Here is a 20,461-nt window from a genome sequence, read left to right on the forward strand (position 1 = left end):
GAACAGAGATACCTGTGACACAAACAGAACTTTTTATGCTTCAAGCACTCTATATGAATTAGTTTTAAACTACATTTTGGAAAGTGTTTAATAGTATTCTTTATTCTCATTAATAGTGTTCTGGGCTTATAAACAACAGAGGGAATTAACAGACAAGCCTTAAAATTTTCTTATTTCCTGCAAGATTCTGTATCTTACACTTCATCCTAGCATCTAAAAGAGAAAGCTAGATAAAAGGAAGCTGCCAGAAACCTGCCACACTAGGGTAGTAGGCTGCAAAGTAAGGATTTTGAATGAAGGGATGAACTGGGCACATTCAGGACAATCATATAAAAATGGAAATTTGTGAGAAAGAACTAGCTGGGAAGTGCTGGATCCTGGTACTACTGTATCGAGAGTCCTTGTAAGTGTGCACATTAATCTAAATAAAGTAAGTCATTAGGCCATTCCCAGGTTATAGAGAACTATACTTGGAGTGTTAGCAACTGTTAGAAATCATCAAAATATTTGCTCTGGTAACCACAACATTTAAGAAAAACAAAAGATATGGGGCTTTGACTCCTTGAGCAAACACCTGCAACAGTTAAAGAGAGCTGATGGTTATTTCGCTAAGGAGACAACTAGAAGTTATGGCTTCTTCAACAAGGCAAACTGGGATGCAGGTCCATGCATCCATCACACATTTCAGTGGAAAATCTGGAATTTTAGCTCAAATTCATCTGCACCTGTGGCTTTAAAAATGAAATTGCAGATGTTAATTAGATTTTAAACTAGAGGAGCCATTGTGCCTGCTGCTGCAGTGATGTATCACAGAATCTTAAAAGACAGCCAAATGGGTGTTCACATTTTAAAAAGCCAAAACAACATTCTGCACAACTTGTTGTCATTCCTAATCAATGGCTTGCAGAAATAATAATTTTAAGGGTTTATGCATGTAGGTATACTTATGGAAACTACTCACAGGTAATGAGCACCAAACCCAATATTAACTGCCTGCCAGTTTAAGTCAAATTACGTAATTAGTTTCAAAAGGAGTTTAATTTCACATTCATTATTCTTCTGAAGTCTAATCCTCAGAATAGGCCAGGTAGAATCTGGGGCTTCCAGCATTCAGCAATGCATTACCCAGATTGAACATAATCCCTAACACACTGCCTATGCAGCTATAAAATGTTCCATATATATGGCCAATGCTTACAATGAAATGTATAGCCATTTCTACCTGACCAAGAGATGGCAAATTAATCACATTTGGCTTTCAATGAGGAGCAGTCAGTCTGACGGGTTGGGTGACTTACGGGGCTACCTGCTTCCTAAAAAGGAAAGGAAGGTAAAACTGAGGAAGGGAAGTTTTCCTTCACCAGGCAGCTGCTCCTACATCCCTCCTAGAACTGCTGATGGAGATAAGAAATGCAGGAGATACACGAGGAAATGCAGACTGAGTCTACAGCAGTCAGCTTAATGTCAATGGAAGCAAATAAAGAACTGAAAGAAAAAGTTGGTCACTATGACAAACACAAGACCTATGACAGGTCTGAAAAAGAGAAAATCTAAAGGGACTCTGGGACACAGCTCACAGATCTCAGCTCAGAACAACTGTTTAACCTTTGTACAAAATTACACTTAAATCCAATGTTTGCAGAAATAGTAAAACATAAAGCAAAACAGCACCCTGATATCCTTATATAGATTTTTCTATCACAGCTTCTGAGCTACCAAGTTGAACTGGGAAAACAATTTATCCATGGCTGATGATAAAGTAGCACATTAAAGATAAAGAGACTTTCCAGTATTTACAAAATTTTATTTTAATTTTTTTAAATTTTAAAATCAACTATGTGCAGTACCCTAAAAATTGTATCAATCAAGAAATCTCATACCACATCTTTACAAGCTCAGCAATGCCTATTTTCCACAGATGGTACCAACCTTCTTCTGTCTCAATCTGATAAATATTTCACATAACATCGTAAGTTTCAGCACTATAGCTTAAGGACATTAACGACCATCCAACTGTACGTAACAATAATGTGACATTTACGCACAAGCATGCAGCTGTTCCGGTTTTGTGAAGGAAACACAAGGCCATACGTAAGCCTTTACATAATGACCAGAATAACTTTATCTGCCTATAATGGAACATGCATGACGCAATACAGAAAATGAAGGCTCTTGTAAAAACAGTGTTTTTGGTGGAATTACAACAACAGAAAGGAGAGCTTCCTTCCTTTAAAAAAAATGTTTAACAATGATCAAACTCTCTTTCATTAATCATATTAACTGATAGATTAATTCTTCTGCCCTTCCCCTGCACTACAAACAACACAGAAATCTTTTCCACATGATTTCTGGTGTACTTTGGCAACTTTCACACTAATTACTAATTCCTGACTATTGTCAAGTGCAAACAAAAATGGTTTATTATTAGATGTTTTTTGTTGCCTTTTAAAAATAGTATTTGAACTTTTTAACGGAACTGTGTGTAACGAAATGTTTTACACACACCACTTATTCAATCTTTCAAATGTTTTTACGACTGCATTAAAATTTTGGCTTGTCCTGGTCGCAGCTTTAACAAGCCATGTGCATTGCCTGCATGACAGCTGGATTAAAATATATTCTTCTGAAATTATGATGCTTTTAACTTCGAAGTCTAAAGAACAGATTTTTTAATATGTTTTCCTTTTTTGAAGCTGTGTTGTCCACATACTACAGCAGAATGTCCAATACTTCTTCACTGCTCAGTATTTTCAAGCAGATACAAACGTAAAAAGAGACAAAATACTTACCTTTGGTGGTTTTCTAGGTGATTGGCAATAAACCCAGCAACAGTGATGAGAAGCATGAATACACCATTCACATAAAGAGAAGGGAACAAATAAAAAAAAAGAAACAAAGTCAGTGTATATCATTAATATAATTTGAACTTTTTTAAAATCCACAATGTATTTAAGAGCAATCAGATCAGAAGATATTTAAATGACACACCACATATTTTTAACCAGTAATTACTTATTTACTAATACCATTCCACATTAGAAAGAAAGTGTCAGATTCCTTATGGACATAAAAATCTAACAGAGCTGTGTTCCAGAAGAAAGACAAGTATCTGTTTTGTCTTAAAAGATGAACCACAGCCCATCTCTGGTGGCAAATAAACCGAGCCTGCAAACTGGCAGACCAAGGTGCCAGGGTGGAGCCCCACTGAGTTCAGCAGTGCTGCACAAGCATGTCCAAGGTAAGTCAAGCAAATGTTTCTTGCAGAGATTACAGAAGTGAAAAAAAAAAGAAACCTGTGTAGGCTGTGTTCTCCCTGGTCACAGAAAGCCCACACAGCGCATAAGAAACCAATGCAAAAACACTATCACCCTTCACACCCAGCTCCAACGAGTGCTATCAGAAATAACACAGGAATGACAAACCCCCAGCCTAGAGACACCAGCTCAGAGCACTTTAAATTGTCCTTAAATGGTTTTATGCTTTTGCTGGCAGGCGTATGGCCACCTTATAAATTAAATCAGCTTGGGTTTTTCTGGTGGGATTGGTTTCAAGTGAGTTCGCTGCCCTGTCTCACTGTGCAGCCCTGTGCTCGCTGATGCCTATGCAAGAGAGGAGGTGAACATACAGTGCAGAACTAGACTGACTTAGGCCATCCATCAAAGCTACAACCTTAGGCATATGTTTAAATTATATATGGAAATAAGAAATTTCCACTCACTCTTCACATCAAGGCAAAAAAAAAACCAACCATGGATGAAGGAAAGAAAGAAAATGTGGAAGGAGGAAAAAAAAACAGTGAGAAAGGTCTACAGACAAACAACACAAGCAGAGAATGCAGTAAGGTTTATAAGATAAGGACACAGCTGAAAGATATAGCAACAGACACGCTACAAAAAATTCAAAGATATCAAGAAGTTACACTCTCAGTGCAGAAATGCCTGGGACCAAGCCATGCTTTTCATCCACCAGTCTGTACATATCAACCCCACCAGGCTGGGAGGAGTGCAGGGCAGACATAAAACACTTTGACCAGTTTTCTTAGCAACCCACAATCCAAAGGCTCAGCAAAAATCTCTGAAGGGACGCAAATCCACAAACATATCTTATGCAATCTTTTCTGCCCACTCTCAGCTCATACCTCAGATGACACATCTGCCTGAAGCAGAGGTAGAGAGCTGGGACACGGGACTGGTGTAATGCAAACATTGTCTGCCTCCAGCCAAACCACTCACTGCAGCTTTACCCTTTCATTAGTGGTGGCTACACAGCTCTGTTCGTGGCTAGCTCATGCACAGGTCACACAGAACCTGTGCAGAATGCACTCTTATCTATTTGAAAAATACATTTAGCTCTATCCTGAATATTACCATTTTAATCCATTTTCAGATGTGATGCAATTACAATGTTATCAGCTTGTCTAGACAGAGTTCCAGCACCACCTCTAAACTTCCAAGAGAAGTTCCTATTGAAAGAAGTCACCCAAAATTTTTTGGAAAGCTTTTAAATACACTCACACCTTGAAAAATAATTCAGGATTATATCAGCTTTTCTAGAGGATTCCTGATGGACTGCTGTACAGATTCAGCAGAAGTCCTAAACAGTTTATTTGGAAGTAAAATCCAACAGAAGGTTTATCAAGTGCTTTTTCTTCCTGAGATCATTCTTATAAGCCCTAATTGGAAAGGGTAAAGAACAAACATAACAGAAGTTAACAAATGGCTTGACACATAATTCTTGAGATATTTACTTAAGCAGTGTAAGTCACTACCTCTTTGGAAGTCTTCTCTAACTTTACTTTGATGTCTATTTCAAGAGAAGCATAATAGTCACTTTTTAAACTCCTGGTGGATGGCAGAGCTTCCCAGTAGCATCATTGATTTCTGGGATATCAAAGCACAAGGAGCTGCAGCTTCCTACCACGTGTCAAATGCTTCAAACTCTTAATACCAACTTCAGCAACTCCCAGCATCACCAACAGCAATATGATCAAAGGCCTCTGGAATAAGTCAGCTATCTTAACTCACAGGATAGATTTTTAAGCTATTTGGATAGTTCAGCTAATCAACTCAGTGTAACCATCGTTCTGGTGGTGAAACAGATGGAAACACTCCAAAACACTTCAATCAAAGGACTCAAACTAATAACTAAAGAATTGTTTACAGTTTACCAGGAATCACATCTGTGGCAGCTTAAAGATGTGCTGTAAAATCCTGCATTAGCCTTTAGCCTAACCAATTTTTGACATACTTTTTTTTTGTTTGCTTTGCTGTCTTTCTTTTTAAAATATGTGCGTCCTGACTTCTTTCGACTTCCAGAAACCAGCATTTTTTAGCTTCATAGATAATTGAAGCTGTCTCAATTTTTACCAAACAGTGACCATACAAATGCCATCATTTAGCGTCTCAGCAGGGGCTGGAGAGGCAGAAACACACACAACACACATATGGACATCAGATCAGAGATACAACTAAAATGTTTATTTCCAGGAAGTTTTAATTCCATGTCTAGTCATCCATGGTGTCAATGACAAGACACAGGTATGCCTTTCGAGTGACAACAAAATCTCCTCTAAAGCAGACAGCTAGTATATAATTCAGGAAATTATCAAAGTTACCTAACCTTGTAATGCGTCTGCACAACAGCAGATTTTGATTTAACCAGATGGGCATCTTCCATCTGTACATTCAGACAGAAGACTGACTTTTTTCATATGCCTGGAATTCAAAACCCAAGCAAATACAACCAAGAGTCTGAAAAATATTCTCACGGGTCAAAGGAAAAGTATGAATTTCATGACCACAAAGCCCACTGAACTTCTAGACTTCCTCCTGCCTTTGTCCTTAAGCCACCAAGGTTTTAGTAAAATATCTCTAGAAGGATTTTCTAACTTTACTGAGCAGTCTGTCTTCTCTGGGTATCTACTCAGGCTTTTTTGTTTCACAACAGTACTAAGCCTCTCCTGCCCTGCTTGGTTAACATACATCAAGATCTCAGAGTGCTTAGCTACCTCAAACTTAAAGCTAGATAAAGAAAGATAGGTTACAGAAAGGTTTGTGCTAATGTCAACTTTTTTCTGTTATCTCTTGCTGAAACTAAACTCAATACTTCCCACATCTGCCAAGAGAAGTGACTCAAAAAATGTCAGTTCTCATGTTCTATGTCAGTACATGAATGAGAAGTCTTCCTGCCTGCACTCACATTTTCTCTCTAGCACCTCAGCCCATTGCCTGGGACAGCACACCATGAGAGGAGTGCATTTTGCTAGTACTTTAACAGCAGCAAAGTTCTTTCTTCATTTTTTAAGTTATCTACATTCTCTCTTATAGGAGTCTCCTTTTGTCACACAAAAAGCTGACACAAAATGGCATTGCATATTCTGAGTAGAAAACTAGTGCCATGCAATAGGAAGCAACAGAAGACACTCTTGCCCTGTCAGCATCCAGGAGTATGCAATACTGTCATCTTGAACACTTAGTAACTTTCAAAACAAGACCTTTTTGGTCCGTTAGTGATTGTAGTCAGCATTCCCAACCAATGTCGCTTCTACCAGAAGTAAAGACATTTTATACATCAAAAAACCACAAAAAAAAACCCCAAAACAAACCTGAAAGAACTATTTTTTCTCTACATTTCACAAAATGAAGCTTCATCACCCTACCCACCCCCAACCCTCAGTAAAGAAAGTCACTTTCAATAGGGACAGGGTACATTATAATATGACAAGGTAGGCGTAAAACCAGGTACTCCACATTAAAGGAGACTGGGACAAGGCATCTGAAAAACAGGTCTCAAGATTCTTTGGAACATGCACACAGCCCAATTCATCTCCAATTCAACTGCTCTAAGCAGCCAAGTAGGTCACAACTGTACTATAATTATTTCACATTTTGGAAAGTATTTAGGTTTTTTTTTCCCATACTTTCTCACATTAGTTAATCAAGATGAAGCAACCATAACCAGCTGTTTAAAGAACCACACAGAGCATCTATGAATGAACGAATCAGAGGAGTTTGCAGCTCTTGTAAGCTAACTACACCGAAAGTCAACATGTAAGACACTGAGTTTGAAAAAACTTTTTGCTCTCATCACATGTGCAACCACACCAAATTCACAGTACTGACTGATTTCCCAAATATATAATTGCTTACTTTTAGTGGTTACATAGTCATTGACATACTCTTCAGGGTCACTGGTCAAAAGAATTATTACAAGCAATTATCAATATATAAGAAAAAGGAGAACAGTCTTCAGGCCTTTTTTCAACTTGTCATATAAAACAGTCATATAAAGTAAGCATAAAGATGATCAAATTGTAAAGATCATCCTGATAAAAATAACCTTTCTTGCATTTCACTGCTCCAGCATCTCTGGAGTCTAAAGATCCGCTGTTCAAAACAAGTATTATAGTATTTTTGAGTGGTTTTAAATTTGGTTTAGTTTTTTAAAATCAGGCTGCCCTACAGCTCAGGCTGAGCCTGTCACCAGCAGCGTGTGTTTGCCTCACTCAATGGCAGAGTGCAAGGGAGCAAACCTGTGGAAGGATGGTCGTAAGGAGTGTGCCTGGCTATCCAGGACAGAAGTAACTGCACTGTTTGTTTATCTGTGTGTGTGCAGCTTCCAGAGTGGCAGCAGCAGAGACAGCAGGCACTCAGCACTCCTAACTGCAAACAGTGTAAATTATGTAGAAGCAGAGAGATCATGTTTCTCCTGTCTTTCACAGTAAGGTCATGCAGCTCGAGGACCCTTCCTTGTCTCCTCGTTTATCACTGCAGTCTGTTACCTGCACGCTTGATACAAAGCACCTTAAAAAGCATGGCATTATATTATTGACGAACACTGTACTAAACTACCTAAATAAAGATCAAAGTCTACCACAGCAGCAGCTTCAGGTGATTACACACTGCAAACTACTGATAGTACACCACTTTCTCTACAAAGAACACAGAAAAAGGACAGTTATTTGCCCATTTCTCTCATGAAACTTCTAAACACAAAGTAAACGGCAGGGGCAATGCCCTTAAAGGGAACAGCATCCCACCTTTGAGCTTGTCTGGGGGGGTACCTCCTGTACAGCTGACTAATGAAGCTGGCATCACAATTCCTTAGTGGGATTCTTGGAAGAGTTACTTTACATACTGTATGAGCACACATTCATATACACACAGATATAAATAATGAGTTATTTTATATGCTTGCATAAGGTGAGCAGCACATGCCCTGTTTAATCCTCCTACCCAGCAAAAGCCTGTTCTATAGACAAAATAATCCTTTGAAGAACAGCACAGAAACCCCAAACATTTTAACAAGTAAAGCAATTTGAGCAAGTGGCTGCATAAGAAGGTGGTAGCTGATCATAATCAGAAACACCATGAGAAACCGACGCATACTCTAATAAGTTGTTCTCACACGCTTTACAGAAACCTACCACATGCAAAGAGAGAAAAGTCAGACACTGAAATCAGAACAACAAATACTACAGTGCAAGTTAAACAAAATAGACATTACAGTAGCAGAGTGACTTTCATGACAAAAGAAACAAAGATGCCTGGATACTTCACCATAATAGGTTCCACTGAGGTTCAGTCACTACAGCAAGGCAACTAATCAGGTTATGAAACCAACTCCAGCTCATTAAAGTATGTGAAAGGCATTATATTCTGACATTTACAAGATGGAAGACAAAGTGACAGCTGTCCAGGAACATCATTGATTGCTAACTTACCTTCGCTCCCAAATTCTGAGTATTTTTACTGCCCAAGGCATTATTATTCCAATGCCAACAATTTGTTGATGTGAAGTTCAAGTGTATCTAACCTTTAGACAGAAGCCTTGATGTCATGCAAAAACAAGTTCTACTGACAGTCTGAAAAAGGACTGACACCTGCCCTACATGCAGGTATCAACTGCACATCACTTCAAAAACAGCAACTGCCTTAAGAGAGCAGAACCACCCACCAGTAGAAAGATTAATTTATAACTCTGCTAGAAAACTCGCTAAAAACCTAAAATCTGAATACTCTCCCACATAAAATGAGTTGGGGTTTTAAAAACCCATTTCTGTTAATTTGTTTAGTTTCACTGAAAAGGCAAAAACTAACTAAAATTGTCACCCTGCTCTGAGATTCAGGAGCTTTAATGCAATCCTGCTGAGATTGCATTAGAACCCACCCATCTAGAACCCACCAAATTAAATGATCTATTTTCCCAAAGTCTTTAATCATGCTAACTCAAAACTTTTCCAAGACTCTCGTTACTCTAATGAAAACTTGCTACACCAAGTATACTATAACCACAAGGATAACAAGCTTTTTCTTACTAACAGCTATAACCTCATCACAAAGAGGCAAAGAAATGAAAGCCTACCTAATGTTCCCATGTACATTACCAAGTACGTGTCCTTCTAGTAGTCCTTTTAAAACCAATTCTTTTCCCTTCCTTTTCAGTAAAACTGAATGTGCAAGAATCTAAAGGAGTAGATTTTTACCACCTAATCAGGTGTAATTAATCAGGACAAGGAAATGAGGGAGGTGAAAAAGAATCTCATCTCAGAACCCACGATCTATTAGCCCTTAAGTCTCCAATGAACGATTCTTAGCCTGAATGCAAGGAAACTGCTCTCAGAGCAAACATGCTACAATTCTGGAAAGTATGTGGAAACACATTCTAGGAGTGTTAATAAAATGGCAGTGGTATTTATTAGGCACCTATTATTCTTATCCTGTTGCATTTATCACCAGTGCTCTTGAGGAGAAAACACCCCAGCATTAAATGGCTTTTCAACTCTGTGCACAAACTCCATGGAGACTCTCGCACCCAACCCGTCACTGGAGTTGGCTACTGACAGCTGTTAAATACATCCTAAGTTTCCCACGTCAGTGGAAAATGTTCCCTTTCAACATTATCCTACTCCTTTAGCATTTCTTCAGAAATGCTGCTTGTAAGAACCATCAAAACACCAGTGAAGACATACCCATTGTGGAAGTAGTGCTCAAAGCTTTTGAAAAATATACTGCTATTTTATCACAATATACAGTACTTATCCAAGTAGATGACTTCCAAAGGTACGTGAAAGAAATTTGATAAGCAACATAGCGTTTCATAAATTAAATTTAACTTTGTTAGTTTGCTGGTTCACAGCGCAGGCATTACAATTTGCTGAAAGGACATAAACCGAGCAATTAACAGCTTCACTGATGAGGCAGAGGATTGAAGATCTCTTGTCAGTGGAAGGACTGTGCACCAGAAAGAACTAAAGCATAAATGTAAATCAAGCAACTGTATCTGAACTTTGGTTTTGACACCTTACTTTCCTCAACAAATGGAAATAAAGAAAAAAATCCCACTCTTTCCACTGCAAAATAAGCATATTTTTCATACTCAAATCAGGACAAGGATATTGTTGAGAAGTTACTACATTTGCACCAGTCCTGACCATATATATTCTGACTGAACAACAGACAAGAACCCACAGGTTTCACTGTCACATTCCTTTATCATAACAGGGAAAACTATCATTCAATTGTCATCTACTTTATTTTACTAATGAGATTTCAAGAGAGATGCTAATTGGGCTTGACACTTCATCCCTTTACACAGCTTGGCAAACCTATGTTAACAGTCTTCAAACAACTGCACTATGAAAAGGTTATCTGAGCTTCAGCAAAACTCACAAATTACTGGTTTTGTTTCATCCTAGCATGTGTTTTTATTGACATGAATATTAAATGAACTTACCAGGAGGAAAATATCATTCATTAATTTGCAATTAAAATTAAAACTTAAATTTGGTGACAATACACTTTAGCATAGCAAACTCACCAAAACCGTTTTGCAAAAAAAAGTCTATCAGCTGGCTGCAACACCAGCTGTTCTGGTAACTTTAAGATGACATTATTTGCCTTAACAGACAGCATTAACAACTGCTACCATTTACCAGAAACTGAACATAATGCAGAGAAAGGTGATGATGGTGATTCATGGAATAAATAAGGTTTATTGTATGGAACAATATACTGAGAATGTAAACTCAAATCAACTCTATATAAAGAGTGAATAAGATCTCCTGAGCTGTTGCAGGACCAAAACCTAAAAGTAGTGAGGAGACTTTATTCTTATATAGTACTAATGTAAGTGACACTTCCAGAAATCTTTCCACAGAGCTCTGCAAAGCTTAAGAAGCAACCCAGTGTGTGCCATGAAATGAACCACAAAATTAATACAAAGGCAGAAGCAACCCAGTGTGTGCCATGAAATGAACCACAAAATTAATACAAAGGCTTGAAAAATTGTTCATGGTGTATGCTCCAAGTTTATCAGTTAACAAATCAGGCAGCTAACCACCTTTACAGAGATGACATCAAGCACTAAGTTTCTGAATCTATCATGGAAAGGTACCACCTGAACACAGTTCTACAATCTGAAAATAGATCATTCCTAGCAGAGATGGGTGGCAACTGCTATGGCAACTACATTTTTCATCTGACAGAGGTCAGATGCCTTTGTAGTAGACACCAGAAAGGTAAAAGAGAACATCCTACATGACAAGGGATGTGAGGAAAAAAAGTATTTAACAGGCTCCCCTTCTCCAGTGAGCCTGTGAATTTGTGACAATTTGTATAAATATTATGTAACTTTGAGACACAAGCATTTCCTTTTTCTACAGCAAAGCTTGCAGGCCAGGCCCCTCTGGCAGGCATTATGGGATGTATGTAACCTGCACTTGGTGGAAATGACAACCACCTCCTTGCCAGATGCCTTATGATAAATCACAAACTACAGGAGTGACAAAAACACCATGCTTCTAACCAACCACTACGATGACCATTGTGGAAAAAAAGAAAAGCCAAGATCCCTAAGTCTTCCTGGACTGAAAAATGAAGTATACGCTGCTTTTGTACAACAAAATAGGAGATATTTAGACTTGTAGCAGCACTACAAATCTAACATCTTTGTAGGGCTAAAAAAACAAGGATCATCATATGACTGAAATATATTAATTTAACAGATAACAAATTAAAAGACCCAAATTATATTTCAATCCAGTATTACGCAAATTCTTTTGCTAGATCTAGTTGAATTTTAAATGGTTGAATTCATGTTCTTAAAGAAGCCTGGCTTGATATGATGGAGAAAAATAAAATCACAAAAAAAAAAAAATTAAGCATTAGGAACTGAATATATTTCCTGTGAGGACAGGCTGAGGAAGCTGGCATATTTCAGCCTAGAGAAGAGAAGGCTTGAGGGGAATCTCATCAAGGTATATAAATACCTGAGGGAGGGTGCAATGAGGAGGGAGACAGGTTCTTTCCAGTGGTGCCCAGTGACAGGACCAGAGGCAATGGGTACACACTGAAACAAATGAGGTTCCATTTTTTCACTGTGAGTGTGACCAAGTACAGGCACAGGCTGCCCACAGAGGTTGTAGACTCCTTAGGAATACTCAAAAACTGTCTGGACATAGTTCTGCTCAGCTTGCCCGAGGTCCTGCTTGAGCAGGGGGGTTGAACCTGATGGTCTCCAAACCCAACACTCTCGTGAAAAAAAGCTAAAACCACTTTTTAAAGAAGTGGCACACAGCAGTGGCACGGACATTACAAATAAAAATATATAAAATATGAATATATAAATGTATGAAATATGATATGCAAGGCTTCAGACTCAGGAATTTCTAACCATTACTATAATCCCAGACTTGTGTCAATTTTCAAGAAATCAATAAAAAACCACCTCTAAAAATCCTTAGATCATGTGTTCCCATACCAACCCATATGTAACAGTTTCACAGAAAAAAAAAAATCAACGTAACATAAAATTCGTGGCAGCTCAGCAGCCTCCATTGGGGTTTCATACCTGGCTTTTATGACCAAATCCTTTCCATATCTCCAAAACAAAACAAGCAGTCTTCAGTGAAGAATATTATTCACTGTGCTCATCAAGTGAAGTTACCAGGCAAGGCTGGGCATCCAAGTTTCACCTCTTGATTTTCAGTGACCAAGCTGGGACAGTATTACTTTTTACATCACAGCAGCAAATTCTTTAGTTTTAAGCAGATGGTCACAGTCATTACTAAGAAAGTGACGGAACAGCTGCCATGGAAATGAAATGCCTAAAGACAAACTCTGAAAAAATACTCAGTAAGACTGGGAAGGGATAAGGTACAAATTAGAATAAATCTTAAAAGATTTGCATGTGCAAGTCAGCAATGTAAATGGGTAAAACAGACAAAAGCTGATTTACTGCTGACTTTACATAGAGACTCTACTACAGAGGGAAGACAGTTACTGCTTTGAAGTGCCTCAGTGGAGAATGAGTCCACAGCTAAATGCCAACATTTGTAGTGCTTACCTCAAAAACAGAAGAGCGGCATAATTTATTTGTTTTGTTACAACAGACTTCATTTTTACAATACCCAAAAGAGTTGGCCTCTGTCCCATAAAATTTTCAATTCATTTGAAAACCAACAGCAATACTACAGTGTAGGTCAAGAATAAAATTCCTGATTAAGTATTACAAGCAGTTTTCAGTATAAGAAATGGTGATTTCAAAGAGTAAATGAGAACTCACAGGATCACAAGCACAGCAAGAATGCAGTTTACAAGATAGCAGAGGAGAAACAGAAATCACTGCAGACCTCACAGACATTGATGGCTTTTAGAAAGTCTAGCAAGAGGTCACAATATAATGGTACAAAAGTCATTAATGTGATCAGACAATTAAGAACCAAAATGAATTTTCAGTATTACCTGAAAATACAGGAACGAAAATTATTTGTGTCTATTCTTACAGCTAAAGAGTGAGTTTGCCAGAACACATTATCTGGCTGAATCAAGCAATAAAACAGAGAGCAAGAATCTCCATGTCATATAGTCTTTAACTGTGACAGGCAACAACGCCATAAAGTCTTTTGAGATTGAGTAGCCTTCAGAGGCAGAACACCATTGACTTTGAATTATTTTTGACTCATTCTCCTGCTGTCCAGAAAATTTCCCAAATTTTGACAGCGAAGAAATTGAATCTCATTTATTTTGTTCTTGTACCAACACTGTCCTGTAATTTAACCCTTCAATCAAACTTGGCTTTCAACATGTGCTCTCATATGTTGCACTTCCCTTGCAGCTCTAAACACACTTCTGCACAGGGAGGTTTTGTAGTTCTCCTCCTCTTCAAATCAGTTTGAATTTATACTTCTTAAGCATTGTGAACCTGAAATGCAGAGAATACAACAGAAGTCCAAGATATTACCAAGTCGAATACTATCAAGAGTGTCTTAGAATAGCATTGGTCCTATGTTGCATTCATACTGAACCACTTATGAAGGAATATTTGCATTCAAAAAAAATTGGAAGACATGGAAAGAAAAAAAATCTTCCTGCACAGAAAGCATGACTCTTTCCAGACTTTGCCAGATTCCTTCAGCACGCTTAAAGAACTGTTGCCTATCTCTTCTGTGAATTGTAAAATGAAGAATCATGACACATTTTGGTTTGCATTAAAGACCAGAAATGAGGTGAGAACCATAGAAATTTCTTTATTTTTGAAACCTGAAGAACTACTTTAGCTAGCAAATTCTTCCTGAGAATATCTCAGAGAAAGGAAAACTTTGAAAGCAGAGATTTTATCTTTAATTAGACTGCAGGTGAAATAGTTTTATCTCTGCAGGAGATGGGGGAGGAAGAAAAACAGGTAAGGTTTCCAGTGTGTATGCTGTTTAGGTTTGAGGCAGAATGAGTAAGCTTCAGACTAAGACATTGGCAACAGTTGCTCTAAGAATACCTCACTGTAATTGCCCAAGAGGCAAAGCCAGTTTAAGGAGTTTCTGCTCTTCTCCAACTTCTTGTGCCTAGCTCCATACCACAGCCTCTCACATTCAGCTATGCTTCTGCCAGAAAAATGCAAGGCAATGGGAGGGTTGGGGGGAACATTAATTTGCTCTGACATTCTTTATTAGAAAAATTATCTCAGTTTTACAGAACCAGAAAACGGCTGTACCAATACAAAAAATGTACCCAGCAAGCATCTATGTGCAATGAACCCAGGGAGAGGGGGTGAAGCTGTACTGACTGCTAGACCACTGCCATATCACAGAAGGGGCAGATCCTGCCTCTGACAGCCATCAGGTCCTTTAATCAAGCCACCTGATGAACACAGCAGAAAACCCAGCAGCAGCCTACTGCACCTGCAAAACACAGGTGTTCTCACCAGTCAGGGACAACGAGAAACTACACATGAAATTGACTGGTAAATTTAATGTCCTTCAGTGACTCAGTTTTTATATATTAATTTACCTAACCATTTTTAAAATCACACTTCTAAAAGCTGACATCCTGTGGCAAAGTCCACAGTTTAATTATAGACATATCTTTGTACTTGCTTTGAATCCACCTTCTGAATTTAAGTTGAAAGTCCCACAGTTCTTGTAAGGCAAAGGGCAGTAAATCCTTCCTCCTGTTGTTTGTGGATGTACAGACCTCTAACCATATCTCTTTTCCCTCCCCAGCTGTCTTCTTCAGGCTAAAGACTTCTTGCTTTATTATTGGTTCTTCATGTAGAACTGCCCTGTAAGCTCACCACCCTCACCGCCATTCTCTCTCTCTTCCCAGTTCCAGCAGACCTTTTTGAGGCAAGAGGGTCAGACAAAAACACATCAGTCAAGAGCACTTTGCAGCTGTACAGAGACATGAAACCTCCCTTCCTCATTCCCTGCTCTTTCCTGACATGCTTTCCCGGTAGGTCATGACAGTCTCTTGCCATTTTTCACCCACTTGCTGAGCGCTGAGCTGAGGTTTCCCTCGAATGAGCACAACTCCAAAATGACTGGCCTGGGAACAGGGAGCCCAGAAACCATGGCTGGGTACATAAGGTCAGATGAGCTTTGTGTTACACAGGGAGTTTCACGTACCCTTTCATCATTCAGCCACAACGCACCTGTAGGTCCTCCCACAGCTTTCTGTGGCTGCCACACTCCAACAGCAGCCACAGCAACACCATCTTGCCAATATATTCCATCATATCCATATTAACCCCTTCTGCTGTTTATTTATAAAAGAAGAAATACCAGACCAAGTTGAGACCTCTTCAGGACTCCACACAAGATGTTCAGGGGAGAAAGAAAGGATTTTGGCTGGACACGTGGCTCATGCCTACTGAGTCTACTATTTTTATTAAATGAGAGAAGCTAAAAGTCAGAAGTCTGTGGGTTGTTGCTGGCTTCTTTTCCTCCAAAACACTCGAAGCACGAATATCAATGCCTTGATAGCTTAAAATAACTCACTGAAACTGTAAAATTATTTTGAGTATTGAATCTTCCAGAAGTCTTCATAAAAACAGGCTAAGAAAACTTGCAGAAAGAGCACATCCCTTCCAAATGGAACAAAATCGTCTGCAAAACCTTGGCTAAACTACACACCCAAGACCATTCACATAGGAATTGCTGAAAAGAAATGTAGAAAATAAGCCTGAGTCTTCAAAATGCTATCAGTATTTTTTCTAGACACTGTTTTTTTTTAACTAAACTAAGTGTTGATAAGTTAATTACAGAACCTCTCGGTCAGCTTCTCCCAATCATCTGAGATGATGATGCCATCACTAGAACACCATTTACTGTTGTTTCGGAAGAAAAGGATGCAGATTAAAAGAATGCAGCAATTAGAAAAGAAAGTGATACAGAAGTCCAAAATCAAAATGACAGTACTGAGTTTTGCCGTATCCTTCAAAAGCAAATCCTTCTACCTTTGGACCTAGATGCACAATCAAATCTAAAGCTTGGGACATGAAGCAATACTCAGTACTCTTTTTTTCTTTAAATATATTGCAAACAAATTATGTGGCATCATCCAATTCAAAAGCTGCATCCAAGAAATTGTATTCCAGAAAAAAAAGAAAGAGGAAGGCAGGAGACAGCATATCTAAGGGACTATTTGCTTTATTTGTGGTTTTCTTCTCAACAGGTTGCAATGGAAAATTATACAAACACCTTAGCTTTTCTACCCTTTTCTACCCCTCACTTTCCAAATACTGAGGATCAAGATAAGTGAAACACAAAAAAGCTTCCTTCAAATGCAGCTTTCCATATCTATTATTATTATTATTATTATTATTATTATTATTATTATTACTACTACTATTATTATTATATAAACTGAGTGGCTACATTCTGGGATTGCAATTTTGTTTATATTTAACGTACACTGTACTACCTCTGACAAAAATTTGCTTGCCCTACTAAACACACGTTTACCTCTTCTGTAGGTAACTAGGCAACAAAAAAGAAGAAATGCAATTTCATATTTCATGTGTCTTTCCTAATCTAAACAACCTCTTTGTAGGCAATGGAACCTATCCCTAACAAATAGAACCAAACCTCAAAGGCTCAGTACAACATTTCCTTTAGTTATGCATCTGTTGCATAAAAATTACTGTCTGTCTCACACAAAAATAAGTTAACTGCACAACATAATGAGATATAAAAGTGGTAACCTTTCAATAGAAACCTAGCTTTTCCAAATGGCACTTTTTTAGACTAATCCACATAAAGTACTTATGGTAATTCCTTTAGTTACTCTGAGAACCCTAACTCTTGACTCTTGGGCAGCTACAAATAGATACAATTTCTGTACAGCGCTGCAAAAAATATGAAGCGTTTTCTAAATCCCGTCTTACTAAAAAAAAAAAAAAAAACTTCTCAGGAAAATAACATTGTATATTTTAAATCAAATGCAACCCCAGCTTGTCAAGAAAAGGCAATAGTATCATACTCTATCCAGGAGGGAATGAAAAAGGGAGTGAAGGTAGCAAGTGGAAGAGAAATATTCTTTTTTCCTTACGGAAGAAAATGACCATCAGTGGTCATCAGATGAAAGACAGAAATATTCCTTTAGGCAGCTGACCTAAACAAAATTTAAACAGAAAAATTTGGCTTTTTTCCTTTTTGCCTTGACATATTTTATTACAACTACACGTAAGTGGTATTCTTTTCTTGCCAGTTTGATTATTTTCTGCTCCTCCTTTCCTACTCTCCTCAAATGAAATTGTTTGGGTGGGTTTTTTGTGGTTTGTTGTTGTTGTTGTTTGGGTTTTTTGTTTTTCTTTTTAAAACACTGTGCTAACGAACTGGAGTGAACCTAAGAAAACCGAAGAACACTGAAACAAAGAATCTGAAATATTGCCAACATTAACTCTGGCCAGTATTCTTAATAGACTCTCACTAACTGAGCTCAAAATCATTTATGGCTTGAACATTTTGGATTAAACTCCACTGTACCTGAGCGAACTCACAAACTGCAACACTGCAGTTTCAGTTTTCTGTCTTTTCTTTGACCATTTTTCCATGGATACTTTTCAGATCTTGTTTTGACTGCCATGTGTTTTAATATTTGTTGTAGCAACATGATAACTAAATGTATACAAGTCACTGCAATCACATAACTTTTCCAAAAATACAAAGACAGGATTTATTCCAGTTGCAGAGGAGTCACATCCTCAACTTCCAAGCCAAGCTTTATGTTTCTCACTAGGTATACAGCTTAGAAACAGAACTGTATAATGGAAATACTGAGAAGCTCTTTGCCATAGCATCACTGGCAAGAAAAACACCCAAGATTACAAACAATATCATCATGTGAGCATTCCAGGCCAGCCTATAAATAGAATTCAGAAAGAACTGGCCTCTCACAAATACGGTGCCTCAGTTCAATGTGTATCTGCTAAAAATACCAGATATCTTCAGTAATGTCAGTTCATCTGAATTTTGTGAATTAAATACCTATTTACACATCCTATCTCTTTTAGTTAGCTGATGAGAATTCATGATGGACAAGTCTGATGGACTTCTGACTGAACAAGGGTATACTTTGCATGTGAGTGTTATCAGTATTTGATTTATCCAGGAATAGGCATATATTTCTGGATAAATCAATACTTTCCTTGATAGTACAAGAATACCATGACTAAGAGGCTGTCTTGATCAACACCAAGATTAAAATTCATGATTCAGTAATTAATTTAGGATTCCAGCCAGAAAAGCAAAAAGACATGATACTATGCAGAGATTCTTAGGGATAAGATGCTCATTTTCAGTTACCTAGACAGATGATAAAAATATACATTCAGAAAAAAAAAATTTTTTGGTACAAAACCCCACACTATTTCAATGTCGTTAATTATTTTTCCAGAATGAACAAGAGAACAACAGATTCATATTAATGGTTACGCCACGTACTTATACAATACAGGGAGTGGACACATTCCTCAGGTAGCAGATCAGTAGTACGCAGTGTTTCAGAAACAATCAGAACTTCCTGAGAGATAATGGAAAAGATAATTCATGTGTTACTCAGGATAGGCTTATTCATTTTGCTCTGCCCCAAAAAAAAAAAAAGGTATTGGACGCTTACAGAAGAAAATGACAATTTACTTGAAAGTATTAATGACTATAAAAGTTTATCAATGGCTGTAAATGTCAATTTTAGCTGTACATATGGATATAGCTGAAGAAAAAAATACTAGTCTGGTGTCTCTGCAGCATGTCTCATTCCCTGCTTATTTTCTATACTTCACCAGCTTCTGTAACACTATCTCACACATCAACCACTTCATTCACTGTAAAAAACCAGTGACAATAAAGTTGAATGAAGAAGAATGAAAAAAACAATTGGATTTAAACACATCCCAAACTATCTTCACTTGTTGTAGCATTAATCAAGCTGTCTGTGCCAAGCACTTGAAACTTCCACAGAATTGTCCATGATTTCAGCTGGGCACAGGAGCAGAAGTGCTCTGACTGCTAACCCCCTTCCCTGTAAGGCCCAGAGCAAGGCAATCCCAGAGAGATTCCCAGCAAAGCACTGGCACCTGAGCAGCATCACACTGAGCTACTACAGACTCCAGGGAGTGACCCAGACCCACAGCTGAGGAGCAGAGTTAACCACAGCAGGACATCCCAACCAGCACTGCACTCGCACCACAGTGCCAAGGAGGTGGAAACTCCTGCGGAGTCCCCTCCTGTTCCATCCCTCTCACCTCCGAGCAACAATCACTGATCTGGCTCCTGACCATTCTATGGAAGCTGCACAGATAGAAGAGTTCACTGTTTAGAAAACTACACAAGACCTTCAGCAAACAGCTTCTAGAGCATTAAGGGGAAAAAAAGACAGGGGGTAGGTCTAGGAAACCGTAACACCGTTGTTTTCTTCTTCAGTCACTAGTTTCATTTATTTACCATGTAGCATTGAAAACTTAAATTTACTAGATAAGGAATTAAGTGTAAACTGAGGAAAAAATCGCCAACATAACCACAAAATACATGGAAATCTCTTTAGATCAGTAACAATGCTGAGACCGTGCCAGAAATTTTGCAGCATCCTGGCACATTTTTAAAATCTTCTGTTCAGCTGCATTTACAGACCTGCTTCAGAAACCCAAATATTTATACAGATACTAGAAATAAATAGAAAGTACTCCCAGA

The 20,461-nt window shown here is 38.2% G+C and overlaps 1 protein-coding gene across 4 annotated transcripts in view; it reads right to left on the reverse strand.

Moving 5' to 3' along the window:
• The window catches only part of KIF13A (kinesin family member 13A), a 104,784-nt gene that overhangs the window by 62,301 nt on the left and 22,022 nt on the right, over positions 1-20,461 (reverse strand). For all 4 annotated transcript variants that reach the window (XM_066189026.1, XM_066189018.1, XM_066189009.1 and 1 more), the window contains exon 3: positions 2,790-2,802. In XM_066189026.1, the coding sequence (XP_066045123.1) occupies positions 2,790-2,802 (13 nt within the window). The remainder of the gene's footprint in view (positions 1-2,789; positions 2,803-20,461) is intronic.

Source organism: Chamaea fasciata, unplaced genomic scaffold, assembly GCF_029207755.1.
Source record: "Chamaea fasciata isolate MVZ Bird 193981 ecotype frontalis unplaced genomic scaffold, bChaFas1.0.hap1 SCAF_1, whole genome shotgun sequence".
NCBI classification, from domain to species: domain Eukaryota; kingdom Metazoa; phylum Chordata; class Aves; order Passeriformes; family Sylviidae; genus Chamaea; species Chamaea fasciata.